This window comes from Alligator sinensis, unplaced genomic scaffold, assembly GCF_000455745.1.
Source record: "Alligator sinensis unplaced genomic scaffold, ASM45574v1 scaffold1451_1, whole genome shotgun sequence".
Lineage (NCBI taxonomy): Eukaryota > Metazoa > Chordata > Crocodylia > Alligatoridae > Alligator > Alligator sinensis.
In genome coordinates, this window is record NW_005842351.1 from 245,249 (window position 1) to 271,126 (window position 25,878).

General features: G+C 40.1%; 2 protein-coding genes across 2 annotated transcripts in view; one reads left to right on the top strand and one right to left on the bottom strand.

Moving 5' to 3' along the window:
• PPIC (peptidylprolyl isomerase C) overlaps positions 1-2,939 on the top strand; it is a 57,351-nt gene extending 54,412 nt beyond the window's left edge. Inside the window, exon 6 of the mRNA XM_025210473.1 lies at positions 1,820-2,939. Coding sequence (XP_025066258.1) covers positions 1,820-1,948 — 129 coding nt within the window. The 3' untranslated portion in view covers positions 1,949-2,939. The remainder of the gene's footprint in view (positions 1-1,819) is intronic.
• A 1,146-nt stretch (positions 2,940-4,085) lies between these two features.
• SNX24 (sorting nexin 24) overlaps positions 4,086-25,878 on the bottom strand; it is a 134,128-nt gene continuing 112,335 nt past the window's right edge. The window contains exons 4-7 of the mRNA XM_025210470.1: positions 13,268-13,362; positions 10,843-10,875; positions 9,323-9,387; positions 4,086-5,314 (exon numbers count right to left, since the gene is read on the bottom strand). Coding sequence (XP_025066255.1) covers positions 5,244-5,314; positions 9,323-9,387; positions 10,843-10,875; positions 13,268-13,362 — 264 coding nt within the window. The 3' untranslated portion in view covers positions 4,086-5,243. The remainder of the gene's footprint in view (positions 5,315-9,322; positions 9,388-10,842; positions 10,876-13,267; positions 13,363-25,878) is intronic.

Genomic DNA, 25,878 nt, shown 5'->3' on the forward strand with positions numbered 1-25,878 from the left:
CTCCCCCTGCCTGGGAAGAGAGCCACAGCCAGAGGAGCCACGGGAGAACCTGCAGCTGCCTAGCTGTGCCAGCCTCTCCGAATCGCCAAATCAGCGCCGACTCTCCTATTCTGATTTGGCCGAATCGAATTGGGACAGTGATTCGAATCACCAAATCGAATCACTGTCCTCCGAATTGGCCGAATCCAAATTGAATACTTCCCTATTTGCACAGGCCTACTAGAGAGCTTATGGAATTGTTGGCAATGGAATTTTGTAAGTGCATTTATCGGGAATAGTTTAGACCAGTGGTGCTCAACCATTTTTTAAGACTCAAACTACCACATATTAGATCCCTGGTACCCCTCAGAAAATGCCAGCTTAGGTTTTACTCATTTTTTTGACTACAGAAAAATAATAGAGCAATTCTTCTGTTGCGAAGAGCTTAGAAAAGGTCACGAGAGGTCAACTTTTTTTGACAAATTCCTATTTGAAATCTTCAGGTTTGTCTCTAGAATCTATGTAGGTGTTACACACCTAACTGCTAGTATTCACAGCAGCTTGCATCATCCTTGAAAGCATTTAATGACACCATGTTTGAGAACCACTGGCTTAGGTGATCCTGCTTTGAGGAGAAGGTAGGATTAAATTACCTCTTTAAGTCTCTTTTAGCTATTTTTATCTGTGTTTGTAGTTGGCAAACAAAGTGATAAATCATATATCACTTGACTTCACTTACTAAATTTCTGGTGGCTTGCACTTGCATCTTATTTTCCATGCCACTTCAGCTGTTTTGAAATGGATAGAACCTGTTCTGTAGAATGCATCCTGTGTAGCTCATGAAAGCTTCATTTGAATAGATCTTGTTCAAATGAATTCTAGTTCTCATGAGCTGTAAGAGCAGTTGAAACAGTTTTAGAGTTATAGTAAACTTTAGCTCAGAAGTAATTAAGTGGCACACAGTTAATCTAATCAGTGAGGGTATGGAATGACCCAGATCAGGTCAGAGCCTGGTGGGCATTAGGACAAGGGGGCTGCCACTGATTCTGTGTGGTGTGGCAAAACCCTTCTCCTTTGGAGCCTGTGCCACTTGATGGCGGTATGGGCAGCATCCCCCACTTTATTGGAGCCCCAGGTGGCTGACTGCAATATGGTGCAGGGAGAGCCCCCTTCTCACTGAATGCTACCAAAAGTATGGCTCCACGGGCCAGATCCAAAGGCTCTGCAGGCCATAAGGTTGCCAGCCTCTGATCTGACCTAATCCAATAGCCTTAGATCAGAAAATTGATCACTCAGTCTAAATTCTAGCCTTCAAAATAACACTCTGTTTGCTAGTGCCAGTTTAGTATTCATAGGCAGGCATCTGATTGGAGGCATCAGTAACATATTGGCATTGGTAACACAATTTATGTACAGTATGGGGAGGAGTCAGATTCTGTAAGCACTGGACTGTGGTTAGAAAAAAAATACTATATTACCTTCATGATCTCTAGAATTGATAGAACTGCATACTTGTTAAATTGATCAGCTGCAAGGATAGTTTCAGTTTCTTCTTTCTAACTCCAGATGTTCTGTTCAAAATGTTCCATCCTTTTCTATAAACACATACAACATTTCAGGTGGTACTTCTCATTTGATAGGTTCTTGTTTAGGTCCCAAATTGCTTCTAGTGGAAAAAGAAAACTTCTGGGGGGAAAAAAGGGACCTGGGAAAAATTCCCATTCAGAATTGTTGAAAATGAATTTTATGCAAAGAGCATGTAGTTTTTTGCCTAGTGCTTGATATTAGAGTATTTGTTTCTATTAAATTCAATCCCTTTCCTTTTTTTTTTTTTAAATAGTCTGTCGTACACTCTATAGAACTTCTGCAGACAGATGAACATGATCGCCCTCTTGAAGACTGTGTGATAGTAAACAGTGGCAAAATAGCTGTGAAAGAACCATTTGTGGTTGAAGTAGATGACTGGTGAAATGAGCACCTACAATGGAAGAGGAAATGTATAGCTTTTCTCTTGGGCCTAAAATAGGGATGCAGCTATTGGTTATCCAGTGAGTTTTCACATAAATATGCTGGGGTGTTGGCAAATAGAGTGGGAATCTTCAGTTGCAGGATATGCTTCTGTTTTATTCTGCCAAAATTGGGGAAACTGCACTTATTTTCCCCCTAAAACAAAGGACATCCCATTAAATACTAGAGCTGCTAGAAAACCAGGACATTGTTTAGAAACAGGTTTGAAATTTTTCACTGTTTTGCAGGTTTTGAGATGGTCTCATTTTCTATTTTTTGTGAAATATTTCAGTATTTGTTGCTGGAAATCCTTTATTTACTGAAAAATCAGATTTTAAAACATTTTTTTCAAAGCTGATTCTTGTAAAAAATTATGGCAGAATACGAAAATGTTTCAAAAAATTTTGATTTCAGTAATTTTCACGACAGCCTTTTTCTAGAAAATAACTTTTTACAAATGTTAGTGAGTTCCACAAAAGATACATTATTGCTGCTTTCTTGGAGTTAGGGATGTAATACTACAAATGGAAACAACTGACCAGTTCAAATCCAAATCCCTTGAAAGTGCAGAATGGTATTGTTTCTTCTTTTAAATAAAAGTTCTACCAGGTACAAGACACAAATCCAAGCAAAGCAACTTAATTTGTATTAAAAATGTGCTTTAGAAAGAACCTCTCTTTCGCACAGGATATTTTATGCACAGTTAGCATGTCATGCAAAAGACAGCTCACCAAAGCCTTCAAAGTACAAAGATTTAAGATACTGCAATTCAGCGTTGGATTTTTTTTAAAATTTTTTTTACCCTTTCCAACTCCTCATTTGCTGGCAGAATAAATGTTAATACGTTTTTTAAAACAAAGTATGTACAATAGCTCATCCGAAGATAACTGTACTGAATTTAAGCTGAGCTACAGATATATATATAGGCAATAATAAACATTTGCAATACAAGAGTTGTTTTTGCTTCTGAACTTTCATTTATAAAATTGAAGCTCAAGGAGCCATGATCTAGCTTCAAAAAAGGGCTTAAAAGTACCTGAAAATCTTGTGATGCCTAACTTGTGAGCGCCTGGTCCCCAGAGCTGACTCCATAAAACCATGAGTAAAGCACTGAGGTTCCTTAACAGTGAACTGAGAGAACTTAGGTGCTTCTTGATAGGATCCAAAATAGCTGCCAAGCAGGGAACTGGCTAGTCACCCACAAAGCCTGCAGCCACCAAGAGCTAGCCATGAGGGAAGTGCTGAAGATGCTGAAACCTGAAGGGAGGGGGGACTGAAACACTTCTTTCAAAGAACTCAACAGTGCTTACCCTTGTGTTTTAAAATATACTCAGAGGAGAAGGATGGAGGTATTTATCTCTTTTATATAATACTTTTATGGTTAAGCACATACCCAGGGGGATCCAGCTTTAATTCCTTTCTCAGCTCCTCTAGTAGGACTCCTAAGTATGTTACATAATGACTATTTCAACCCAAGATTTCCCCCCTTCCTACATGAGTGTCCCAACCACAAAGCTACAGCATCTCTCATTCTCTTGGCCATGAATCCTGAATTCTGTTACCTGCCCTCAGTGTCAGTAGGAAAAGAGGAGGGTGCCCTGCTCATTTAGGATAGCTGGTAACATGAGGGTTAGGGCTCTAGCCTGGAAAATGTGGGTTTGAACCTACCAACACTGAGAAAAGAGTCAAATCTAGATCTCCCACTTCCTGAGTGAAGCTCAAATCCTGAGCATATTTGTATGAAAAGCCCTGAATCTTGCACTAAGTCATGAAAACAATTTTAAAGGAAATTGAGCATTTATTTAGCTGGCGGCACCATTGTTCCCTCAGGATCAGATAGCTGTGGCACAGCCAGCTCCTGTTCCTGATGCTCACACTGAATAGTCCTTACTCCAGTTAGCTCAATGAATTCTCAGCAATCCAGTAGCATTGAAAATGTGGTTTTGAGACGTACAGTGGCATAAAAGTAATGTGGCAACAGTGAAGTGCTGATTTCATTCTACAGATCAAATATTTTCTCATGTTTCATGTCAGAAGAGAACAGAGAACTCTGAAGTAAAAAGCTTTGAAACACACTTTGTTAGGTTAAAAAAAATTACAAATGATACTTTCAGACTTCTGTTCCTGTTCTAGCAGTTTATTTCATGGCATAATATCCAGTAATGCAGGTACAAAGTTTGAAGTTCATCCAGCCTAATTATTCATGTATATGAATACTGATCCTTATAATTTTACTGCTTTATCAGTCATTCTTGCTTGATCTAACCACAAAGTGGTAGAAACTCTGGTTCACAAAACATAAGGATATTAACCACAGTGTGCAAGTTTGGCTTAGAGATTAAAAACACATTAGAAATAACAACTAATTGAATGGCCTTTGTAAATGCCATGCAAAACTTTCTGATGGATAGAATGCCTTAGGACATGGGCACACAAATGAATTACCATGCATACAGATTTACCCTGTGGTAAATGAAAACTAAGGCACAGTACCACACTGCTCAATGAAAGAATAAGCTACCATGGGTTAACTTTCACTTACTGTGGGCAAGAACCTTAAGAGCTGATATTGCAAAGTCTCTGCTCTTGTTCACTGCATAATAATGTCTGTGGCTTTAGATTGAAATGTGTACAACCAATGTCCTGAAACAAAGCTATGGTTTCAGAAGATGTAAACTTGTTTCCCAATGGAAAGTCCCAAGCACATAAGACTCAACTTGTTTTGATATGTAACAAGTTGAGTGATATTTATACAATACTTTATATTACTTCTGTTTTCCAGTTTAAACAATTGAATTTTAAACATTATTTTTTGCCATCTCTCACGTGTTTGTCAGTGCCAGCACTTTCAATCCATCCACTGCCAGCAATGGGTAATATGTTGGGGAAATTTTTGATTCAGAAAGGAGTAGTGTAATTTATAATAAAAGTTAAAAAATAATTATAAAGTTTTTAATTCCTTTCAAAGATTAGTGTAATTCAGTGTATGACTTTCAGCCTTTTTAAGTATTAAATAGTTAGAGTATGTCCATACATTAGTTTAAATAATTAGAAAATCTATGTTTTCATTTCTGTTGTTTTAAAGCAGCAACTGTAGTGACACTGATTTCATTTTTAAAAGACATAAAGCTTGAAATTAAGGTGAGGTTGTGGTTTTGCTTCCAAGAACAGCTGTCATGCCATAGAATTTTGTTTCGCTCATTCCCTTGAACGTGACTTGGAGACTTGCTTTAGCTTCTTTGAGCCATGAACTACTTCTACCTGGGCAGTAAATGAGGATAGAATATCCCATGAAGAACTCCCTCAATAACTACGTTTGGAAAGTCATCTGAAAAAGAAGAAAAAAAACTGTTTCCTTATACATGTCGATATAATATATATGCTGTTGTGGAACTTAACAAGGGAAGGCCCACTATAGTTTAGGATACTGCATCACTCTACTGTTTATCCACAGTGGGGATGTGCTATTAGTAATGCTGCTTCAGCACTAAAGCCACTTTAGTACAGTGCTGGGCATTGCATGAATGTGCTGCCAGATTTGTAGCTTATTGATTTAAAAGGATGTTCTAATACTTAATGCTGCTAGGCTCCAGCTCTTTATCTGAATCTTTTCTCACAAGGAAGATGGATTACACTGGCAATTCAATTTCTAACAAAATCTCAATATACTTGAAGGAATTCCAAGATTGCTACTGGGAATACTTCACAGCAGTTTTTCCGTTGTGGTTTACAGCTATGTTTAGTCCGAGCAGATTCAAAGATGCCTGTACAATCATAGGAACTTCTCTGGAACAGTAAAATTGTAGGCTGTCTGTGGAACATAAAAATGTCATATTTCTATTGTATTCAAAGGGGGGAGGAGGATGCTATATTTTTAGCAAAGATACAAAGGAAATGGACACTACTTTTCACGTTAAATACACCAGTAGTAGATAAAATGGAAACAAATTACCTGATGAAAAAGTAATAGACCTTCCAAAGAAGCAGGAAGGCTATATTCTAGTAAAGGAAAAATCCTTTTCAAACACATCATACATCAACTCCTACTCATCTAACAGAGGGCATGTCTACATGTTCATTCATGCGCTGTAATTACGGTGCATTAAGTTTAGTACCTGTTGGATAAAACGTTTTAATGTGTCAGTGTAGCTCTAATGTATAAATGCATTGAAACAAAATCCCACAGGTACTTTTGAAAACATCCACCTGTATAACTTAAGAGTCATTCATTATTGGACCATTTCCATTAAGATTCTGTTGTTCATCATTGGCAATTCTGGGCTTTAGGTAACTATTTTAGATTACTGTCCTTGGGACTCTTAAAAATGTTACATAAAAGGTATTTTGCATGTTTAAATAAAAGAAAGCTGCCATATAGAAGGAAAGATTGGCTCAAAGTTAAAAACAGTATTAGATGCTTTAAGCAACAAAGCTTCACAAGTCTAGTACATTTGTGACTGTAAATCCCTTAGGTGCTTTTGAAAATTTAACAGAATAATGTGAAAATCCAGTGTCAAGATAGATTTGAATCTAATACAGAACTAAAACATTATGTGCTATAAAGCTATTTTATAATAAAAACTGATGACATCCAATTTTGATCAAGTATATTGGACAGAAAACATGGGAGAATGACTTTACAGGCTTTGAACCAACAATTTTGCAAGATTTTTTAAATGCAAACTGCTTGAAGATTTTGAATGACAGAAGGCACGTTTGCCCACAATAGGTTATTTACCCTTTTTAAGAATGAGAGAAATAGAAGCAAAAATAGATGAACTGAGGAAGGTCTCCTTCCTCTTCTAGATGATCAAGAAACATCTACAAGGAAGCAACTAACAGATCTCAGTGCTGTTTAGAGTTACGCCTTCATAACTTCTGAGTGGCACCCATGACCAAACCTATTTTAAATATTCCAGCTTACCTCCTTGCAGAGAGCCTGGGCAGCTGGGGGGAGAGGAATTGTCCAGCAAGGACAAATCTACCTTAGCCTGTGCTTATCTCCCCACACCTCACTTATTTCCTCACTCTGTGGCACCTTTAAAAGAATCTGGCAGCACCCTGGGTTCTGTGGCACCCTGGTTGAGAGTCAATATACTACTAGAAGATACAGTGTAAGAGAAAGATGCTTATAATGTTTTTACATGGTGGAGATTGTTGATAGATTACAGAAAATTAATGGAACAGTGCAAAGATGAGGGAAGTTCTCTTCAAATTACATTATCCTAGATCTCCAAGCTGCTTATAGCAAAAGCCAAGAGCAACAGTGTTAACTGTGCCATTTTATTCTGTCTGTATAAGCATGCCTTTTTTTGAAAAACTGAAGCACCAGGTAAAAGGCAAAGAAAGCTGGAAGCTACCTTACTATAAGTTTTTAAATATAAACAGCCTTATTGAAGGGCTAAATAATGCTGTTGTTTTGAGTGCCATTAACACAATTTAGTTTACATCTCACACATTACAAGAAGCCATTTCTTTTTGATCAAAAAAACCCTCTTAAAAATACTTAAAGAAAAAAAATCAAAATTAAATTGAATTCCCAATGGCTTTGATAAATGCAAGTCTGTCCTTTTTTAGAGCACAGTTTAGAACAGAAAAATATAATTATCATCAGAGAATTACATCTGCTGTAACGAGTCATACAGCTGAAACCCTGTAAAATGGGTTGAAAATGTAGGTCTTAAATCTGTGTATTTCCATTCCACATGCCTCAAAATTTTTCATCAAAAAGGAACTTTAGTACTGTAAATATCTGCTTAACTTTCAATTTACTTACCCAATTACTCAGAATTAATTTAAAAAATCCTAGAGGATATAAAGTGAAAGATGAAGATATGAATTCACTTTCGATAGTTCTGAGTCCAAAGTCAGAGTCACTGACACAATAGCATGTGGAATATGTGGAACTATTGCAATTTAATTTTTGAAACCAGATATTGTTTTGTTTGGCTCCTTCTCTTCCAAAATAAAATAAAAGGGCATTTTTTTGAAGTTTTACTAAGTTTTGAAGTTTTTTGAAGTTTTACTGGGAAGGATTTCACCTTTGATGTTTATTAGTTGCATATTTTATTCGATAAACTCAAAGAATGAAAGCTGCTATAAATTTACACTCTACTCCAAAGGTATTCAAGCTTAACCTACAGAGATATACTCCATGTTGCCAACTCATAATTGTATAATGTCACAATACCATGGTAAGTTGTTTTTTTGTTTTGTTTTAAGGTCTCAGCTCCTTGATTCATATAACCACATAAGAATTTCATCTTGCATCTTTAAAAGAAATTCTGGCGTTCATGGTTGTGAAGAAAAGCTTGAATATGCAAAGTAACTATACCCAAAGACTCAAAGACCAAAAGGCAAACGAAGAAATCTCTCAAATTTACTATTTAAAAAGAACCTCATGCAGTCTAGCTTTTATTTTGAACACATGGGACTTGTCAAGCCATGGCAACGTCAAATTATTTCTTACGTTATCTACTTAATTTTTGTGAGTGGCCTCTATTAGGCTTATTAAAAAAAATAATAATGGCAATTTGTCCAAACCAAAATCCCCACTTTTTAAATTTAAAAATCTTAATTTACAGCTTTAGTGGAACGTTCTTATATAGCAATGGATATGTATGAATGGCACACAAACAAATTTCCTTTTACAAAATGTGGTAAGAGTAACAGTCCTAGCAATGCAAAGAACTAGCAATGCAGCAACACTATACAATGTGTTATCTTCCCATCATTTTAAGAATGAAAACAGCATAAAACCTTGCATTAATAAAAGAGGGAGGGAGAAATAAGCAAGATAGATTCTAACTATGTTTTCCAAAAGTTCTTATGCGGCACGTATTACGAGATCAGGGCTCACGTAAACACATCAATTACCCTTAAAACATACATTCTTTCATATAAAAGAAACATTTCTGGGGGTGATAACGAAGTAATAATCCAAGTAGCAATACAAAAAGTGCTAATAGCAGATTGACAAGCATTTAGAAAAAAACACTTATAAAGAACTGGACCTTCAAGGTCAAACCCTGAAGGCAAAACAAGAGACACTGTCAAAAGAAAGAGAAGCAGCAGAGTAAGTCTTTTTTGGTTTTGTTAATTGAGTTCACAGTAGATTTGGTTAGCAGAACAATTGAGAAAAAATTGCATCTTCATATAAATCATCTGCTCCAATTAGGATTTTAAAGGTCTTTTATACGAGAACTAGTGCTTTATTGGCAGGTTATTAGAATTTGGACCAGTGTCGCTCAGCAAGTCCTGTATAAATAATAATGCGGTTTATGTGGTATAGGGTCAGATCAGTAAAGAGCTGTTAACAGATGACAGGTTTGATTACCATTGGCTTTAGGCAAGACATATGGATCCCTTAGGAACAGCAGCACAGGCTGGTGGGACAGTTTGCTGGAAAGGTCAAGAACAGGAATGTCAGTATCAAGGGACAGTAAACAGAATATACTACAAACTAGTTTTGATAAAGTGAGGTGATCAAGCTGCTCAAATAACACTGGTTTGTTTATAGATACAACCTCTGCGGCAAGGAACAAGCTTTATTTTCTGGAAGCAAAGCTCGCTACTGCTTTCTCTCTTAAAGTGACACCATCAACTTGAAATCAAAGTAAAGATATCTGAAGAGGAGTGGCATTAAGCCCTCTCTGAGCCTTCCTGATCCTGGGCTGCTCTCTGGTCCCCAGCATAATTTAAACAAGGGCTGTCCAACTGGTAGCCTGCAAAGGGTTAACCTGCAGCTCCAGGTTCCCATCAGGCTGCTGCTGCCTCTTGCTCCAGCTGCAGCAACAAACAGGGTCTTTTGACTCCCCCCTCCCTTCCCCCAGCTTCTGCTGCTTGACCCAGCTCCAGCGGGGTGTGGGGGATGGCACAATCTGCAATGCTTGCTAAACCAGCAGCCTGGAGCATTTGTGTGGCACAGGGGAACCTGCAGTGGTGAGGCAGGGCACTAAGTTGCATGGGGACAGTGGGATGCCCACTCACGTGTGTGGTACAATGAGGTGGATGAGTGCTTATGGTGCCGCTGGGATCTTGTGGCAGGGGCAGCTTGGTCTGGGGCCAGGGCAGAGCCGCGATCTGCCGCCTGCATCCTCCGGGCAGGGGCATACAAGCAGCAGATCACAGCTCTGACCCAGCTCCTTGCAGTGGTGATGGACTGGTCCTGAGCCAGGGAAGAGCTGTGATCCGCTATCTGCATACCCCTGGCCCAGAGCATGCAGGCTGCAGATTGTGGCTCTGCCCTGGCCCCAGACCAAGCTACCCTCACTGCTCCGGAGCAGAGCCCTGCCCTGCCCTGCTATGCGCTCTGCCAATTTGGCTGGGGCCGGTCTTCATGGCACTCCAGCCTTGCACTATCACAGCGCAGTGGCTGGGGTCTCTGTGGAGACCAGTCCCAACCATGTGGGCAGGGGCTGCTGGGAAATGGAGTCTGGCTGCAGGCTGAATCCATCATTTTGCCCACCCTTGCTCTAGCTTATATCCTCTTTCTACAAATAACGGTCAGCTCTGGGTAAAAAGACATGTTTTTAGGGTGGTGTGTTTATGGGTGTGTAAGATACGCACAACTCCATGTGTGAATTCCAGGGTGTGTGAGATGTGCACAACTCATACTGCAACAGATCCAGTACAGCCACAATAGGTAAAAATGTCACTAGATTCAACCTCAAGCTACTCCTATTTTGATATCTGCATGGGAGAAATATAGAAAAGCTCCATGTGTATATTTATTTATTATTGTGCCTTTGTCCTATTCTTTAATGGTCTGTTAAGTCAGTTGCCCTAGGAAGATTCTAAATTTTATTTTATTCACACCATGTTTAGAAATGCTACATTTAGTTATGAATTGCTCACCTTGATTCCTCAGATTCTGTTTCATCAAAAGACCTGCAATAAAGAGGCACACAAACTGGGTTAGGTTGACCTAGGTTTGGTTAAAACACTTTTAAAACAATCCCATAAATGAGAAATCTGTTAATGACAGCTGTGAAAGGGAGACCCTTTTTTCTGGTCAGTGGCTGTGAAACGCAAGGCAATGATTATGGAAGAAGCCAGGATTTTACAGTGACCATAGCCTGTAAGTGACAACATCCACTTCACTGTAATAGATTCGCATGCATAAATATTTGGAAGTGATGGGGTACAATTCCCCGGCGGGATATTGGTTGACATCATTACCCAAGAGAGAGTAAAGTCAAGTAGCTTGTCCCTAAATCATTAAAGGTGGCATATTTACATTTGGGTTTTTTTGGACCATAAGATTAGAGCATTCATATACCTATTGACAGTAACATGACTGATATCTCTACCCTTACTCTAAGTGGAGCATATTTTATGTGATATAAGTAAGTTCAAAACCACGATATAAGCGTGTTAAAGAAATATTGAATACATTGAATATGAGCAAAGATTTGCAATTCAAAACTCCCCCTACATTTTGGAATTACCGTGATAAGATTTTGTAAAAAAGGTCAGGGTTCAGTTCATGAGTTTTTATGGAAACACCCTTGTTGGGGAATAGAAAATTGCTTTGCATCTCCTTATGTAGAATTTCCTTTCCATTTTTCTACTATGGAATGGGGGAAGAATGTACTCCTTTCTGGATGTAAGCAAGGACATGACCCACACGCCCTGTCCAAAATCTCTGGTTCCACCATAGGTCTGGGCAACTCATAGGCTCTGAACCAGGGGTGGGCAATTATTTCAGATGGAGGGCCACTTACTGAGTTTTGTCAAACCATTGAGGGCCACATGACCGGCAGCCAGGGGGCAGATAAATATTAATTTTCTAAATATTTTAGGGGCCCCGTGGGCTGGATAGAATGGCCTGGAGGGCCGCATCTGGCCCACAGGCCGCATCTTGCTCACCCCTGCTCTGAACTCACTAGTAACAGCATAGTAGTGTTGGACACTTTCTTGATCAGAGCTGGGTTTTAAAAGTGAAACATTCAGCCCCATGCTAACCCCTTTATATGAGATAAAAGGGGCCATGAAGATGTAAAGGGCCTCCAAGATCCCTGGATTCAGTCAAGGAGGGACTGTCCTGGTGTAGGAACTGTGAAATATAGACAAAAGTCCATCTTCTGAGACCCTCAGCCCCCTCCAGTTAAGCCCTGACATACCACGGAAAGGGCTGTAGAGGCAGGAGAGGAATGTTCAGAAGCTGAGGCCTGTACAAATTCCTGTGGGCAGCCAGACGATGCTGCTGGAAATCAGGCATGCCCACAGATCTGTCTAACTTACTCCAGGGATTGCTCTGCCCTTAGACAGGTGCTGGAGAAGACTAAGCATAACCATGGCTTAAAGTCTCCTTAGCCCTCCTCTCTTTTGAGTTGTGATTTCTGTATTGGGTATCCTTGAGGCATAGCAGAGAATCATAGCCAGAAGTCCCTGCCACACAATCGAATTAAAGCTGGATAGAAACCAGCTATAAAAGTTGTTACACGTTTTCAAGTACTAACATTGTAGCTGGTTGGCTTTTATTATATTAAACTTAATATAATAGCTGGATGGACATTTTTATGACACGATAATTACTGTGTATGTGTGGCCAGTCTCAATGTATTGCACAATTAACCAGTTAATTGTGTAATATATGTAATGTATGGCAGGGGCCTAAGATCTTAAAATGTTACACAATCTGTATGCTCTACTTAAGGGAGGCTGCCAGTGTGCATTCTCCTGCCTTCCATTCACTGCCTCTTTCTCCCAAGATCAAGCCAGGGAAGGTCTTCCTTACCATGACCAGTGATGAAGTTGCCACCATAGAGATGACTAAGACATTCCCTCATTAGGAGATTGGGGGAATGCAAGCCATGCAGAGATGGTAGGCCCCCATGTAAACAAAAGTATATTCCAGCTGTTCCACAAATTAAGAAACGTAAAACAAGTGCACACAGATGAGGTCACAATGCACTGGATGTCTTGTGTCAATTTCTTTGAAACACCTGGTGAAAGGAATTTTAAAAGATCATTTAAAATTCCCATGTTTTCTATTAATCTCATCTACACCTATTATTCCCTTTGCTTTCAAAGGATATGAAATAAAATGCCACCTCTCTGTCTTTGTACAGGCTGAATTTTGTTTTATCAGCTTTTTTCAGCCATGTAGATACACTCAAAACCAAGAACCTGATTCTCCTTTTAATTATAATGGTATAGATTAACAGCAAGTTCATTTTAAGTCAATGTAGTTACATGAGTACAGATTTAAAAAAAAAAAAAAGAGAAGACTCACAGTCCTAGATGTTTTTCTATTTATTAGAGCTTGAGTTCTTACCCACAACTTTCTGCCTTTGGCAGAGAAGGCACGTGACGAACATTGAGGAAGTCGAGTAATATTTTGGGAAGCTCTTCATTTTCTAAAATTATGGTCTGCAACAGAAAATATACAGCATAATCAAGGTCACTCACAAATTATTTGATTGTCCAAACTGCCAAAAGCATCTCCCATCTGCTAAAGTTATTCAAATTTCTCTCTTTCTTTTTATTTTACTTATCACTTGGTAATTACAATATCTACACAAAATACAATTCTTCACCAGTTTCAGAATTTTGCTGCAGCAAACATCTTCCAGTTTCTTCTTCCTTAGATAATTGGAGATCACGGAGAAGCTCTTTCTGTGATGAAGTTATCAGTTGCACTAAATGTCTACTAGAAGTTTGAAATTTGACTACTGCCATGTTCATTCAGAAATATAATTTTGTTTTTGTTGCTCCTTTAAAATAAAGCAAACAGCAGCTTATGCTTAATGACCTCAGTTACTTCATTTCTAGCAGCTGAAAGAATCCCATCCATCATGGCAGTAGGAAAAAGGAAGTATCCTGTGTGTTCAAGGGCCTACTCAATTTTGTTAATGCACAATTTAGGGAATGTTAACAAGGTGAGTTGTTTGCTTGGCTTGACAGATCAGTTTACAATGCACTGGTCATATCTATATTGTGATCACTAATGACAAAGACCTGGCCTAAGAACTGTGTTGACATGCCACACTGTTCTCTAACAATACAGCAAGTGCTGGAATCCCATTCCAGTAAATTTGTTTTTCACTGAACAAACGATTTCTAATTTTATTAATAGATTAGTAAATTAATTAACAGTAGATGCAACAGAAAATGGGGAATGGAATTTTTTGATACACTTCCACCTAGATATAGATATTTTTTAAGAATGTGAAAGATTTCCTCAATGTTTTAGCAGCATGTAGGGTGCACACAGTAGTTACTCTACATTTTTCTTTTAAGAAAAAATGGTTTATAAGTGCATGCCACACCTTCCTAGAGGATTAAGGCACTGTTCATGTCACACATACCAGTGCAATCTCATCTTGTCACTTTGTGTATGTGCACATACACAGCCAGAGAAGAGACGAAAAGCAGAGTTGTTTCTCTGAGCAATTCTTCATTTTACAGCAGTGGTGCTCAACCTCTACAGTCCTGTGGGCTGGATGAGTGGCATAGGGTCTGTCTGTGGGCTAGATCTAGTGTGTAGGGGCAGTGTGGGGCTTCAGTCCACAGGTGTGATCCAATGCATTGGCTTGACCCTGCATGCTGGATCTGCCTGCAATGCGACTCTAGGCACCTGCCCGACCTGGCATGTCAGCCTGACTCCACGCACAGGGGCAATCCAGTGCACAGGGCCAGGTCACTTGGACCATGGTGCTCTCCACGGATCTGGAGGTTTGGCAGTGGGGGAGCAGTAGAAACATTAATTGACACAGCTTAGGGAGCAATTAATGCTACTAGTGTTCCCCTGATGCCAAATTGCAAGACCTGGGGTAACCCTCCAGGCAGGATGACCTGACTCCACAGAATCAGTATAGAGGTTGAGCACCCCTGTCCTAGAAGCCTTATTCTGCAACTTCATATGTAAATGAATAACTTGACTTGCCTTAGTTATGCTTGCCTAAGGGTAGATGCACATACATTTGGAGCCGATTCAAAAGGGGAGGGAAGACTCTTGGTTTGAACCAGGCAGTGGCTAGCTGTTACAGTCTAACAGTTAGTTACATGTGGACAAGCCAAGAATTATATAAATGTAGCAAAATCCACTTCAACATTGCTTCATTAGGGGTTAAAGGTGGAGCAATTTTGCTACACTGTATCTATCACTTGGCTTGTCTACACTTAACAGATACTGCACACTCCAGATTAGCAGTCCCCTTTTGGAAGTGCTCCAAATGTACACCTGCTCATGCCCTAAAGGAAACAACCCTCACAAGTAGTATTACTCATGCATATGCTGGGCTTGCAAGATCAGGAACTAGGTTAGGAAAACAACAATAAGTCACAGGGTGAGAAAAAAGAAGCAAGGTTAGGCCATAGGAGGGAACATCACACCATATCAGCTCATGCAGAAGCTTATTCCTATTTCATGTCTTCTTTTAAACTTAGAAATAAAAATAAAAGGAAAATGAAAAAACATTTTATCTCTTTAGTTAAAGTGATGCAGTGGTATGTGGGATTAACAGCAAATAACCATTTATGTAACTAATAAGAAGTTAGTCACATTTATGCCCAGAAAATAAGGATGGACTTAAAATAAAAAAATAAGTTTAAAACAAAACGTGCAAATGAATTTCCTTTTCACTTGTTTTTCAAATCTTCAGTTCAGGGTTTTATACTTCTCTAGCAAAAAGTGATGTCATTACTAACATGCACATGTACACATGCGCACACAAAAATCAAACCAGGAGCACAGCTCTTGAACAGTTTTACTGCGTATGTTATTGGTGACACAGTCTTACAGGAGAGTAAGACTCTTCATATGGCTGTGAAATCTTGCCAGGTACACAGCCTCTCAGTTCACCTTTAAATGAAGATGCTGCATTAAATGCCATTTCATTTACATTCTGTGGAATCAGCACTCTGCTGCTGCAAAATTCATCTTGCTCTGCATTCAAGTTATACATGAGAGAAGGGCTGGGTGGGGGAAATGCATATTCAAAAGGTATGTGAATCGCATGATAATGTGCACTGTTTGTGCAAACAAAACACAATTTACTCAATTTAGCACCACAAAAGAATTGAGGTGTATCTGAGAGCTGCTTCAGAGCATCTATAATTTAGGCAAGTTCCCTTGGTTCTAGTTCCTGAGTTCCCATGCACATAGAGAATCTTGAGTCACTTGGTGAGGTTGGGTGCTGGTGCAATATAGGAGAGAGTAGTGGTTACAGAGGGGAAGGGCATGTCATTTAACAAGAGAGGCTGTCCAGGTGCTTTTAACAACGTCAAAGCAAGCTTATGTCAGCGGTATAGCAAGGCAGCTCCAAGAAAAAAATAAAAACTGGTATAATTTCTTTTACCTACAGTATAGTTTCTAGGTAATGCCTTCTCAAATGTCATACATGTATTTTAAGGAATTAAAGAATAAATCGAGATGCTATAGAATTATACCAACTAGGGGTCAAATTCTCTGCCAGCTTGCCCAGCTCCACTGACTTCAAAATGGAGTCAGCTGAGAATGTACCCCTTTGATTTATGTGCTACCAAACTGAAGGGTTGGTGAAAGAAGAGGAGACCAGGAAACAAAACACAGGTAAGAAATGACTGACAAACATAACAAATCTAAGTGTTGCAGCATTGCTTTTAGTCACTCAATTAAACCCCACCCCCAAACCTTAAATCAGAAGGGGCAGTAGCAATGACAATTAGCTGTTTTTACCTGGAATAAGTCATACCATCGTACATTTTAGATTGTCTTATTTTAAAAAGTATTTTTTCAAACCACATGCTCCTTTAACCTTTTGATGCAAGATTGGCAAAAGCAGTACCAGCAAGAGCCTGTCTTTGTACACATCTCTAATTAGCAATAATGCGTACAAAATGAGTCCTTCTATTAGCCAGTATGTAGCAGCATACTTTAAAAACAGGAGCATTCCCATCCACATAATATCTCTGCAATAAACTCCAAAACAAATCTGTCAAAGAAAAAAAAACAAACCCTGACAATATGGTTATGAATTTTTCAAGATTCCATTGAACACAGCTCCAAAATTGGGTTCCCGTGCCATGCTAGCTTAGCTGATTGAAGGGACTGATGCAGTACATATGTTGTCTTCTCCAGCATGGTAAAAGAATTATAATGCTTACAGCAAATGTTTTGGGAGTAACTCCAGAAATATATATTTTCAAATTACTCAATTCTAGCTGAGCAAAAAGCATAAGCACATTCTGATCACAAATTTTAAAAAGCTGCTATCAGTTACGACCAATAAACTACTGCATGCTCCCAAAGACTATAACACTGAAAAGCCCAGTGTTTACACCACTAGAAATGTCTTTTTTATTGAAAGGGTGCAATTATCATTATGTAACACAAATCGCTAAAATCCCAATTTTTCCACCTTATCAGCTTTATAAAATCATGTTCCCTGAGGATGTCACTGATTAGTTGCACATGTTCTTTCAGTGACATCCGAAATACTTAATTGTCAGTTATCTTTTCTCCTTCAGTAAGTAAAATATAGTCACAAAATTGCAGAGGGACTTGTTCTGCCTTAACCTTAGCTAGATGCCATCATGCAGTGGAAAACAGTGCTAAAATATCACAGGATAACGCTCTCCAACAAGGGAGACATATAAACAGCATAATGATTTCCCACGAGTTTCCTTTTTAGAAAATTGTCACTAAAGCCAGTATAAATGGTGACATATCTTCACAGAGGACACTGTGAAATCGAACACTGGCATTCTAGTTAGGTCCAAACCTACTCATCAGCCAATTATAACAGTAACTGAACATCTTTCTGAAAACTTGGACAGGACCATTTCGCTAACCTTCCGAGATCGCACTACAACAATGCATTGTTTTCACCGATTGATTTTTTTTTTTTTTAACAAAACAGTTTTAAAAATTCATTTCTTGCAATCATCTTTCAGTTTCTCAAAACCCATGGACTACCCTTTAGTCAGAAGAGTCAGTGCAGTGAGTTAAGTTACAAGGTTTCTTAGAGTCCTTAAAGCCTTTTCCATTCAGTCTAGTTTAGTTTGAAATGCCGCACTGTGAGGGTGAAAAAGTTCATGACAGTTTTTCCTCTCTTCACAAAGAAGAATGCTTCACAATACCTAATTCAGTGGTGTGGCTAAAAATGGGGGAGAAAAAAATCAATACATCCTAGCTACAGTAAGTAGGCTGGAGTGTCAGTCTCCACTGGGACTAAAACCTACAAGCTTTTAGAGCGCTTTACAGTCCATATTCTTCTATTTACCTTGCTTGCAGCAGCTGCTTACCCAGTCCCATGAAATGATAAAAAGATTAGCAGAAGAACATATTAAACTAAAAACCAAGAAGACTAGATGAACGAACCAGACTTCTAAGAACGATCTCTCCTTTTCCTGAAAAAGTAATAGCAGATGTGCTCCTGCTACTCATCTAAATGCTTGTGATTGCTTGCTTTTCCATAGCATCGTACTGTATTAAAGAATTTCACACTTTTCCAGGAAGGGCTTTACTGTATATCACCAACAACAAGTTATTCATTTACAATTTTATTATAAGTTATTATCAAAGCAGGTCCTCCTCCCCCAGATGTTCAATAACATATGGATTTATACATATAAAAGGAGGTATTAGCACACTTAACTGTCAGTATACAAATGCAAGAAACACAGCTAATATGCCCCAATAAGTAGAAGTGATGCCAAATGATGAATGGAACCTAGCATGTATATATTTTTCTAGATGGAGTGATTCTCACAACTGGAATGTTAAGTGAGGAGTTCTATCTGTAAATGAGACCTAGAAAAGGAACAAAAGGTAGAGAGAGGATATAACCTGCCAAAATATTTACAAAACCCAGAGATATATAATCTGATAATTAAGAAGCTTAGCTGTAATATACTGTACTTTGATTTAATTTATGACAGATGGAAAATAGACTGAGGAACTGCAGTTGAGGGGTGAGGAAGGGGCAGCAGCTTATTCAGATTCCCTAGGAGTGGAGAAGAGCTGAAAAATTCCTAGACCAAGTATTGCATTCACAGTGCTCTATATTTATGGGGAGCGTTAACTCTCTAGACATCTACCAGGTGTCAAGTATAGCTTGACATCTATCAGAAAACTCCAAAGTTATGCAGAGGACAATTGAATTAGAAAGAAGAAAAGCCACAGAAAGACAAGACCATTGCTAGGTCTACAGTAATGGTGAGCTGAAAAATAGTGACCATAAGCTACCTTCATAGTTATACTTAGTACTTACCTCCTTTCAAAGCATATTACAGAGATAAATTACTTTACTTGGACTAAATATACTAACGAGCAAGTTCTGTGATAACTTCATTCTGCAGAAGATTGATTAATTTCAGATTTCTGGCATCACTTTATGTTTGTGACTGTATAATGGCTATACGTGTAAGTAATATGGCCATTATCCCTCATTTGTAATTAAATGTACAGTATTATAAAATATTTTAAAAAACATAAGCAGCATGGCACAGTGGATGAAAAATGCTAGTATCTATGAAAATAAAACATGAGAGAAATTTAAGAAGAAAAGAAATTAAAGTACCATTGCTCTGAAAAATAAAAACGAAGGGAAAACAATTTAGTGTGGCTTCATGATGGACTGCTCAAACACTGGAGGGTTAAGACACACCTGTAATACAAATGAGGAAGTCAATGGATCTGAATGGTGAAAAATGGAAAGAGGGGAACATGAGATTAAATGAGTTAATACTATTCAGAAAGGGTAAACAGGAAATAAGTAACACAGGAAGTAGGCCCATTAATGATGACAAGAGAGAAAATCAACACTGGGCATGTCTACACGAGATGCCGTAATACAGAGTAGCCTATTTTATTGTGCATTAGTATGTCATGCAAAAACCATGATAATGAGCTAATGCACAGTAGAATTAGTCTAGTGCTCATTAAGCATCACAAAAATTGTTCACCTTTGCTACTGCGCATTAGCATGGGCTAATGCACCTTTATGTAGTACCTCGTATTAGAGGTACTAAACTTAATGCACAGTAGTAAAGGTGCATTAATGCAGTGTAGACAGGCCCAAGGATTCTAAAATGGCTGAGCTACCAAAGTGTGTTTTAAGAGTCAATGAACAATTAAGACAACAGACAATTAAGAAGCAATTAAGATCATGCCAATACCATTGTTGATAACAAGCAGGGAAAATTCATTGCAAACTCTTGATGACCTCACATGCAGTAGGTGTACTGTATACTGTTCTCATCACCTTCATGCCAACAAGATGTTGGGTGACATTTAGAGAAAACTGACAAGAATGACAAGGAACTATTTTATAAAGGATTAAAAGAATTACCTACGTATTACATACAAATACACTAAAGCAAAAGAACATTATTTAGACCGCAAAGACACAGCTGAAAGTTACGAAATGCCAGATTTATGGTTTCTCATGCAACTGGATTCTCTCTCCTTGTGTGTTCATCCTGTGCATTGGAAGAGGCAGAGGATGATGTTTCAAAGGGAAAAAACAGAGTAAGTAATTACAGAAGATATCATAACGCATATAAGACAGACATATTAAGGCTTTAGATCCTTAAGAACTAAGGAAGACTTAGTTCCTTAAAAATTTAAGGAAGCCTTAGTTCTGGCATTTCATAACTTTCAAGTGTTTGACTTTTCAACCCAATGCTCTTTTAATTCTCCTTTATTTATTTATTTATTGGATACAGTGATCTAATTTTTTTTGTTGTTTTTTTAAATGTGTAATTGCACCAACCTCTTGACCACACATCACTTATACGATTAAACCCTAAATCTACAGCATTGCTGCACATATTTCCACCACTTGAACTACAGAGCTCAGTGTACTAGGTAGCACAGGGGCAGGCAAAATATGGCCTGTGGGCTAGATCCGGCTCACCAGGCCATTCTAACTGGCTTGAAGGCCCCCTCCAAAAAACAATTATTACTGGCCTGAGGCTAACCCTCTGAAAGCCAGCAGGAGGCAGGCTTTCAGAGACTGCATGCCATTGAACTGGGCAGGCTCTGTGCTTTCACCTCTGTGGGGCTCCTGGCACTCTAGCTGGGAGCCCCATGTGGCGAGGGGGTGGGTGTGGAGTTTGTGGTTGGGTGTGTGCTTCCCTGCCATGGTGCACAGCCTCCACTGCCAGCAGCAGGCACTCATGGCCCGCAGCAGACAGAGCCCCCAGACGGTGCACAGCTCCCAGGAGCTGCATGTGGTGGCACAGAGCTGGCCCGGCCCACTGATGCCTTTGGACCAGTCTGGGCTAGCTCTATGCCAGCATGTGGGGCTCCCAGCACTGCAGGAGGGAACCATGAACCATCAGGCTGGGTTGGTTCCATGCTGTGATGTGTGGCTCCCCACTAGAGTGCTTGAAGCCCTGTATGGAGGCAGTCTGGCCCAGGCAGCGTGGCTCTCACCTGTAGTGCCAGGGGGTTCTGATTACCGTGGGCCATGAGTGCCCCAAAGGCCCACCACCTGCTGCTGCTGCCAGTGGCGGGGCCTGTGCAGTATGGGAGAGGGGCATGGTGGGGGAGCCCATACCAACCCCACAAACTCTAAATCCAGTCTTCCAACACCCCAGCACAAACCCCCCACACTCCCACAGACCCCCCCCAACCCCACACCCACCCACACATACCCCCAAACCTCTTCACAAGCCCCAGACACACCCACAAATCCCAATCCCCCTCCCCCCCGACACAATATATAAGAGTAAGACTTTATTTTGAGCTATTATGCAATCAACTCTATATATACTATGCAAACACATGTAAATCAGGACAAAATGTTTTTTTAAATTATATTAAAATATGTTATAGTAGATATTTGATTTTTAGTATATGACTTGTTTTTTTTTCCCAGTTCCAAGATGGCAAGTCCCCCCTCCCAAAAGGAGTACTTCCGGGGGCAAAGGGGGGGGACGGGGACTTTCAGTCCCAAGATCAGGGGGCAGGGCAACAGTAAAGGGGTGGGACTACCCTCGCAGCACTCGGCAGTTCATCAGAAGTCATTAAGTGGCTCTCCAGCTGAAATAATTGACCACCCCTGAGCTAGCAGCTGCTCTTCTGGGATGATGGAGGAAAGACTATCGAGTCCTGAGGGTGACCAATTAGGCAAAAACAGTCTAGTCAGAGTACAGGGAGGTTCTGCCCTGTGCTCTGACATCCAAAGTAGGGTGCTGGCGGGACAAATAGGTCACTGGTACCAGGTGCTTAAACCAGAAGAATTTGCAATGGAAACTATGAATACACTGGTCCAGTTTCTGCTCCATGTGGTGCCCTCAGAAAAGGGCTTGAACTACTGGGGCCATATACCAGCTCTGGATTTGAGTAGCTCAAACTGCCTCTGTTCATCTATCTTGTTATGGCTACTTCAGCACTTCCCAAGTAATCCCAATATGGCTTGCTGGTGCCATTCTGGTGATAGATTTGTAAGCCCAGTCTTATATCGCTAATATATTCAGTTGTTAGTTTATTGTACTGAAAAGTTTTCTACTGATCAACATGAGTGAGTGAAGACAGGATTATTTTTAGCAGGTTATCTCAGCATAAGCTAAATGGAATTTTGTGGGGCAAAGAAAAGGCACTTGCCTATCTAAAAGTCATTTTCTGCTGCCAATATCTAAAGGTATGCTATTAACAGTGGAAGGCTGAGAGCTTCTAAAAGAAGAGGCCATGAAAATCATTTATACCATTTTGGTCTGATTACAAGTCAACCCTACACAGACCTAGCCAGAGTGACCTGGACAAGTTGGAGGATTGGGCCAAAAGAAATCTCATGAGTTTTAACAAATGCAAAGTCCTGCACTTAAGATGGAACAAGCCCATGCACTATAGGCTTGGGACCAACTAGCTAAACAGCAGCTCTGCAGAAAAGGACCTGGGGGTTACAGCGGACAATAAGCTGAATATGAGGCAACAGTGCCCTTGATGCCAAGAAGGCCAACAACATACTGGGCTGCACTTGTAGAAGCATTGCCAGCAAATTAAGGGACATAATTTGCATCTCAAGTAGGGCCAAGGAGGTGATCCTCCCCCTCTACACGACACTGGTCAGGCCACAGCCGGAGTACTGTGTCCAGTTCTGGGTACCCCACTTCAAGAGGGATGTGGACAACATTGAGAGGGTCCAAAGAAGGGCCACCTGCATGATCCGGGGACAGCAGGGCAGACCCTACAATGAGAGGCTACGGGACCTGAACCTGTTCAGCCTTCACAAGAGAAGGCTGAGGGGGGACCTGGTGACCGTCTATAAACTCACTAGGGGGGACCAGAAGGGTTTGGGGGAGACCTTGTTACCTCTAGCACCCCCCAGGATAACAAGGAATAACGGCCACAAGTTGTTGGAGAGTAGGTTTAGATTAGACATCCGTAAGAACTACTTCACAGTTCAGGTGGCGAGGATCTGGAACCAACTTCCAAGGGAAGTGTGTTGGCTCCTACCCTGGGGGGTCTTTAAGAAGGAGCTTGATGCCTACCTGGCTGGGGGTGTTTGAGTCCAGTTTTCCTCCTACCCAGGCAGGGGGTCGGACTTGATGATCTACAAGGTCCCTTCCGACCCTACTTCTATGATTCTATGATAATTATTCCCCCTCTTCTGCACTGGTGAGGCCACACCTGAAGTACTGTGTCCAGTTTGGGCCCTCCACTACAGAAAGGATATGGACAAGTTGGTGAGAGTCCAGCAGAAGACAATGAAAATGGCTAGGGGGCTGGGGCACATGACTTATGAGGAGAGGCTGAGGGAACTGGTCTTATTTAGTCTGCAGAAGACAGAGGGGATTTCATAGCAGCCTTTAACTACCTGAAGGTGGTTTCAAAGAGGGTGGCAGATGATAGAACAAGGAGCAATAGTCTCAAATTGCAGCAAGGGAAGTTTAGGTTAAATATTAAGAAAAGATCTCTCACTAGGAGGGTAGTGAAGCACTAGAATGGATTAGCTAGAGAGGTGGTGGAATCTTTATCTGTGGAGGTTTTTAAGGTCTGGCTTGACAAAGGCCTGGCTGCAATGATCTAGTTGGAGACGGTTCTGCTTTGAGCAGGAGGTTGGACTAGATGACCTCCTGAGGTCCCTTCCAACCCTAATTTTCTATGATACTATAAGTTGAAACCACATTTTCAGGTTCAATTTTAGGAAAAAACCAGCTTCTTACTTGAATATAAATTGATAGCTACAGATAAAGACCTTGTTTTTAGCAACTGGACTTACAAAATCCCACAGGAGAATCAAACAACTAAGAAAATGGACCCCAAAGAGTTAAATGCATTATAAGAACTAAAATAAAAACTGCATTGAACAAACATCTCGACTTGGTATTTTAACTACATACACAAAAATACTGAAAAAGAAGTCTGCAAAAGACTGTAGGGGCCTGATTATAAGTTGAATGCAGTTTTTATGAATCTTTTGAAGGGAAAAATGGCAGACCTATAATCAAAAGGATATAGTATTAGAAATGAGTAATTAGAAAATACTAAGCAACCAAACTATAGCTGCGGTTACCGGTTTCCCTGAAAGATTTGAAAGAGGTAGCAAAGGCAGGCAAGCAATACACTACTTAATAAAAATGATAAAAAAATAACAACTAAGCTGTGAAGATGTGCACATACTTTACTGTGGGTTCAGAAAATCTTATGGTCTCCATAGGCATTCTCTGTTTGACCTACACTAGTTATGTCATGGTCCAGTCTGTATGCTCTTCAAGGCACAAAGCAGATCTTTATTTGATGATAAAGTTTTTGTAACTTAAAACATGATCATAAATAATGAAACAAGTGGGCTAGAACATAACTATAAGCAGATACTTAAATCAGTGAAGGCCAACAAAAGAAAGAAATGGATAAGACAGATTGAATAAGAATAGCTGGGTGTAATAGGATGGACATTTGCAAGGATTTGTAAGCTGCGTGCCAGGGGAAAATTCTTAACAAGGAGATATATTCATTAGAGCATGGGATCTTGTCTCCTTGGAAACAGATGAAACAATCTGTTAAACTGGACAATACCTTTGATACAGAACCAAGTTGACATTGGCAGTAGGACAAAATACTCACCTAATGGGATTTTTCTATGTCCAATTATGTCTTCAGGAGGGCAACCTTTAGATAGAACAAGTAAGAAATTGTAATCTAAACCAGTGGTGCCCAACCTTTCAGACCAATGGGCCAGATGAGTGATGCCAGATGAGGCCCTGACTCCATGCTAGATCATGCCCAGGACTCTGGGTTTGGGCTCAGGGCCATGTCATCCGCCTGCAGGGCTCGGAAATCTGGCAGCAGGGGGAGCAGTGGCAGCATTAATTACCACTGCTACCCTACTACCTAATTTCTTGACCTGTGGGAAGCCCTGCAGGCTGCATGACATGGCTTGTAGCCTGATATGGCCAGAGACTGAGCACCACTGATCTAAATCATTGTTTTGTATTTGCTTTTTTAAGTTTTTTAATTGAGTTCTCATTTTGGGGGTGATGGGGACACAGTCACCATTCCATTCTTGTTCCTTTATAGCAGAAAGAGGCCAGATCCTGGTTGTTAGTTTTCAACAGAGAATTCTCCAGTTGGAAGGGAACACATTAGGCCCCTCTCTCTGCTGCATCACCCTCTCCCAAAGGTGTGAATAAGTAGCAACCAAAGACATGATAAAGGAGTGCTGGAGCTCTGTTCTGCTATGCTGAACTTTTGCTGAAGTGGGTGGTTTAAGTGTAAATTACTTAAAATTGACTCGTACTGGGATTGAACCAATGCAGAATAAGCACAGGTAACCAATATTCTGATAGCCCAACCTCCTGCGCTAAATGAAGTGAGGCAAAAGGCAGGGGAGGATGGCACCTTAGGGCATTTAAACATGTACTTTTTTGTCCTGTGATGCACCGGAGATCTGATGCTTCGGAGCAGACTCGATTAATTGAGCAGTGCCATAACAAGGGGTTGCGGGGAGGGGG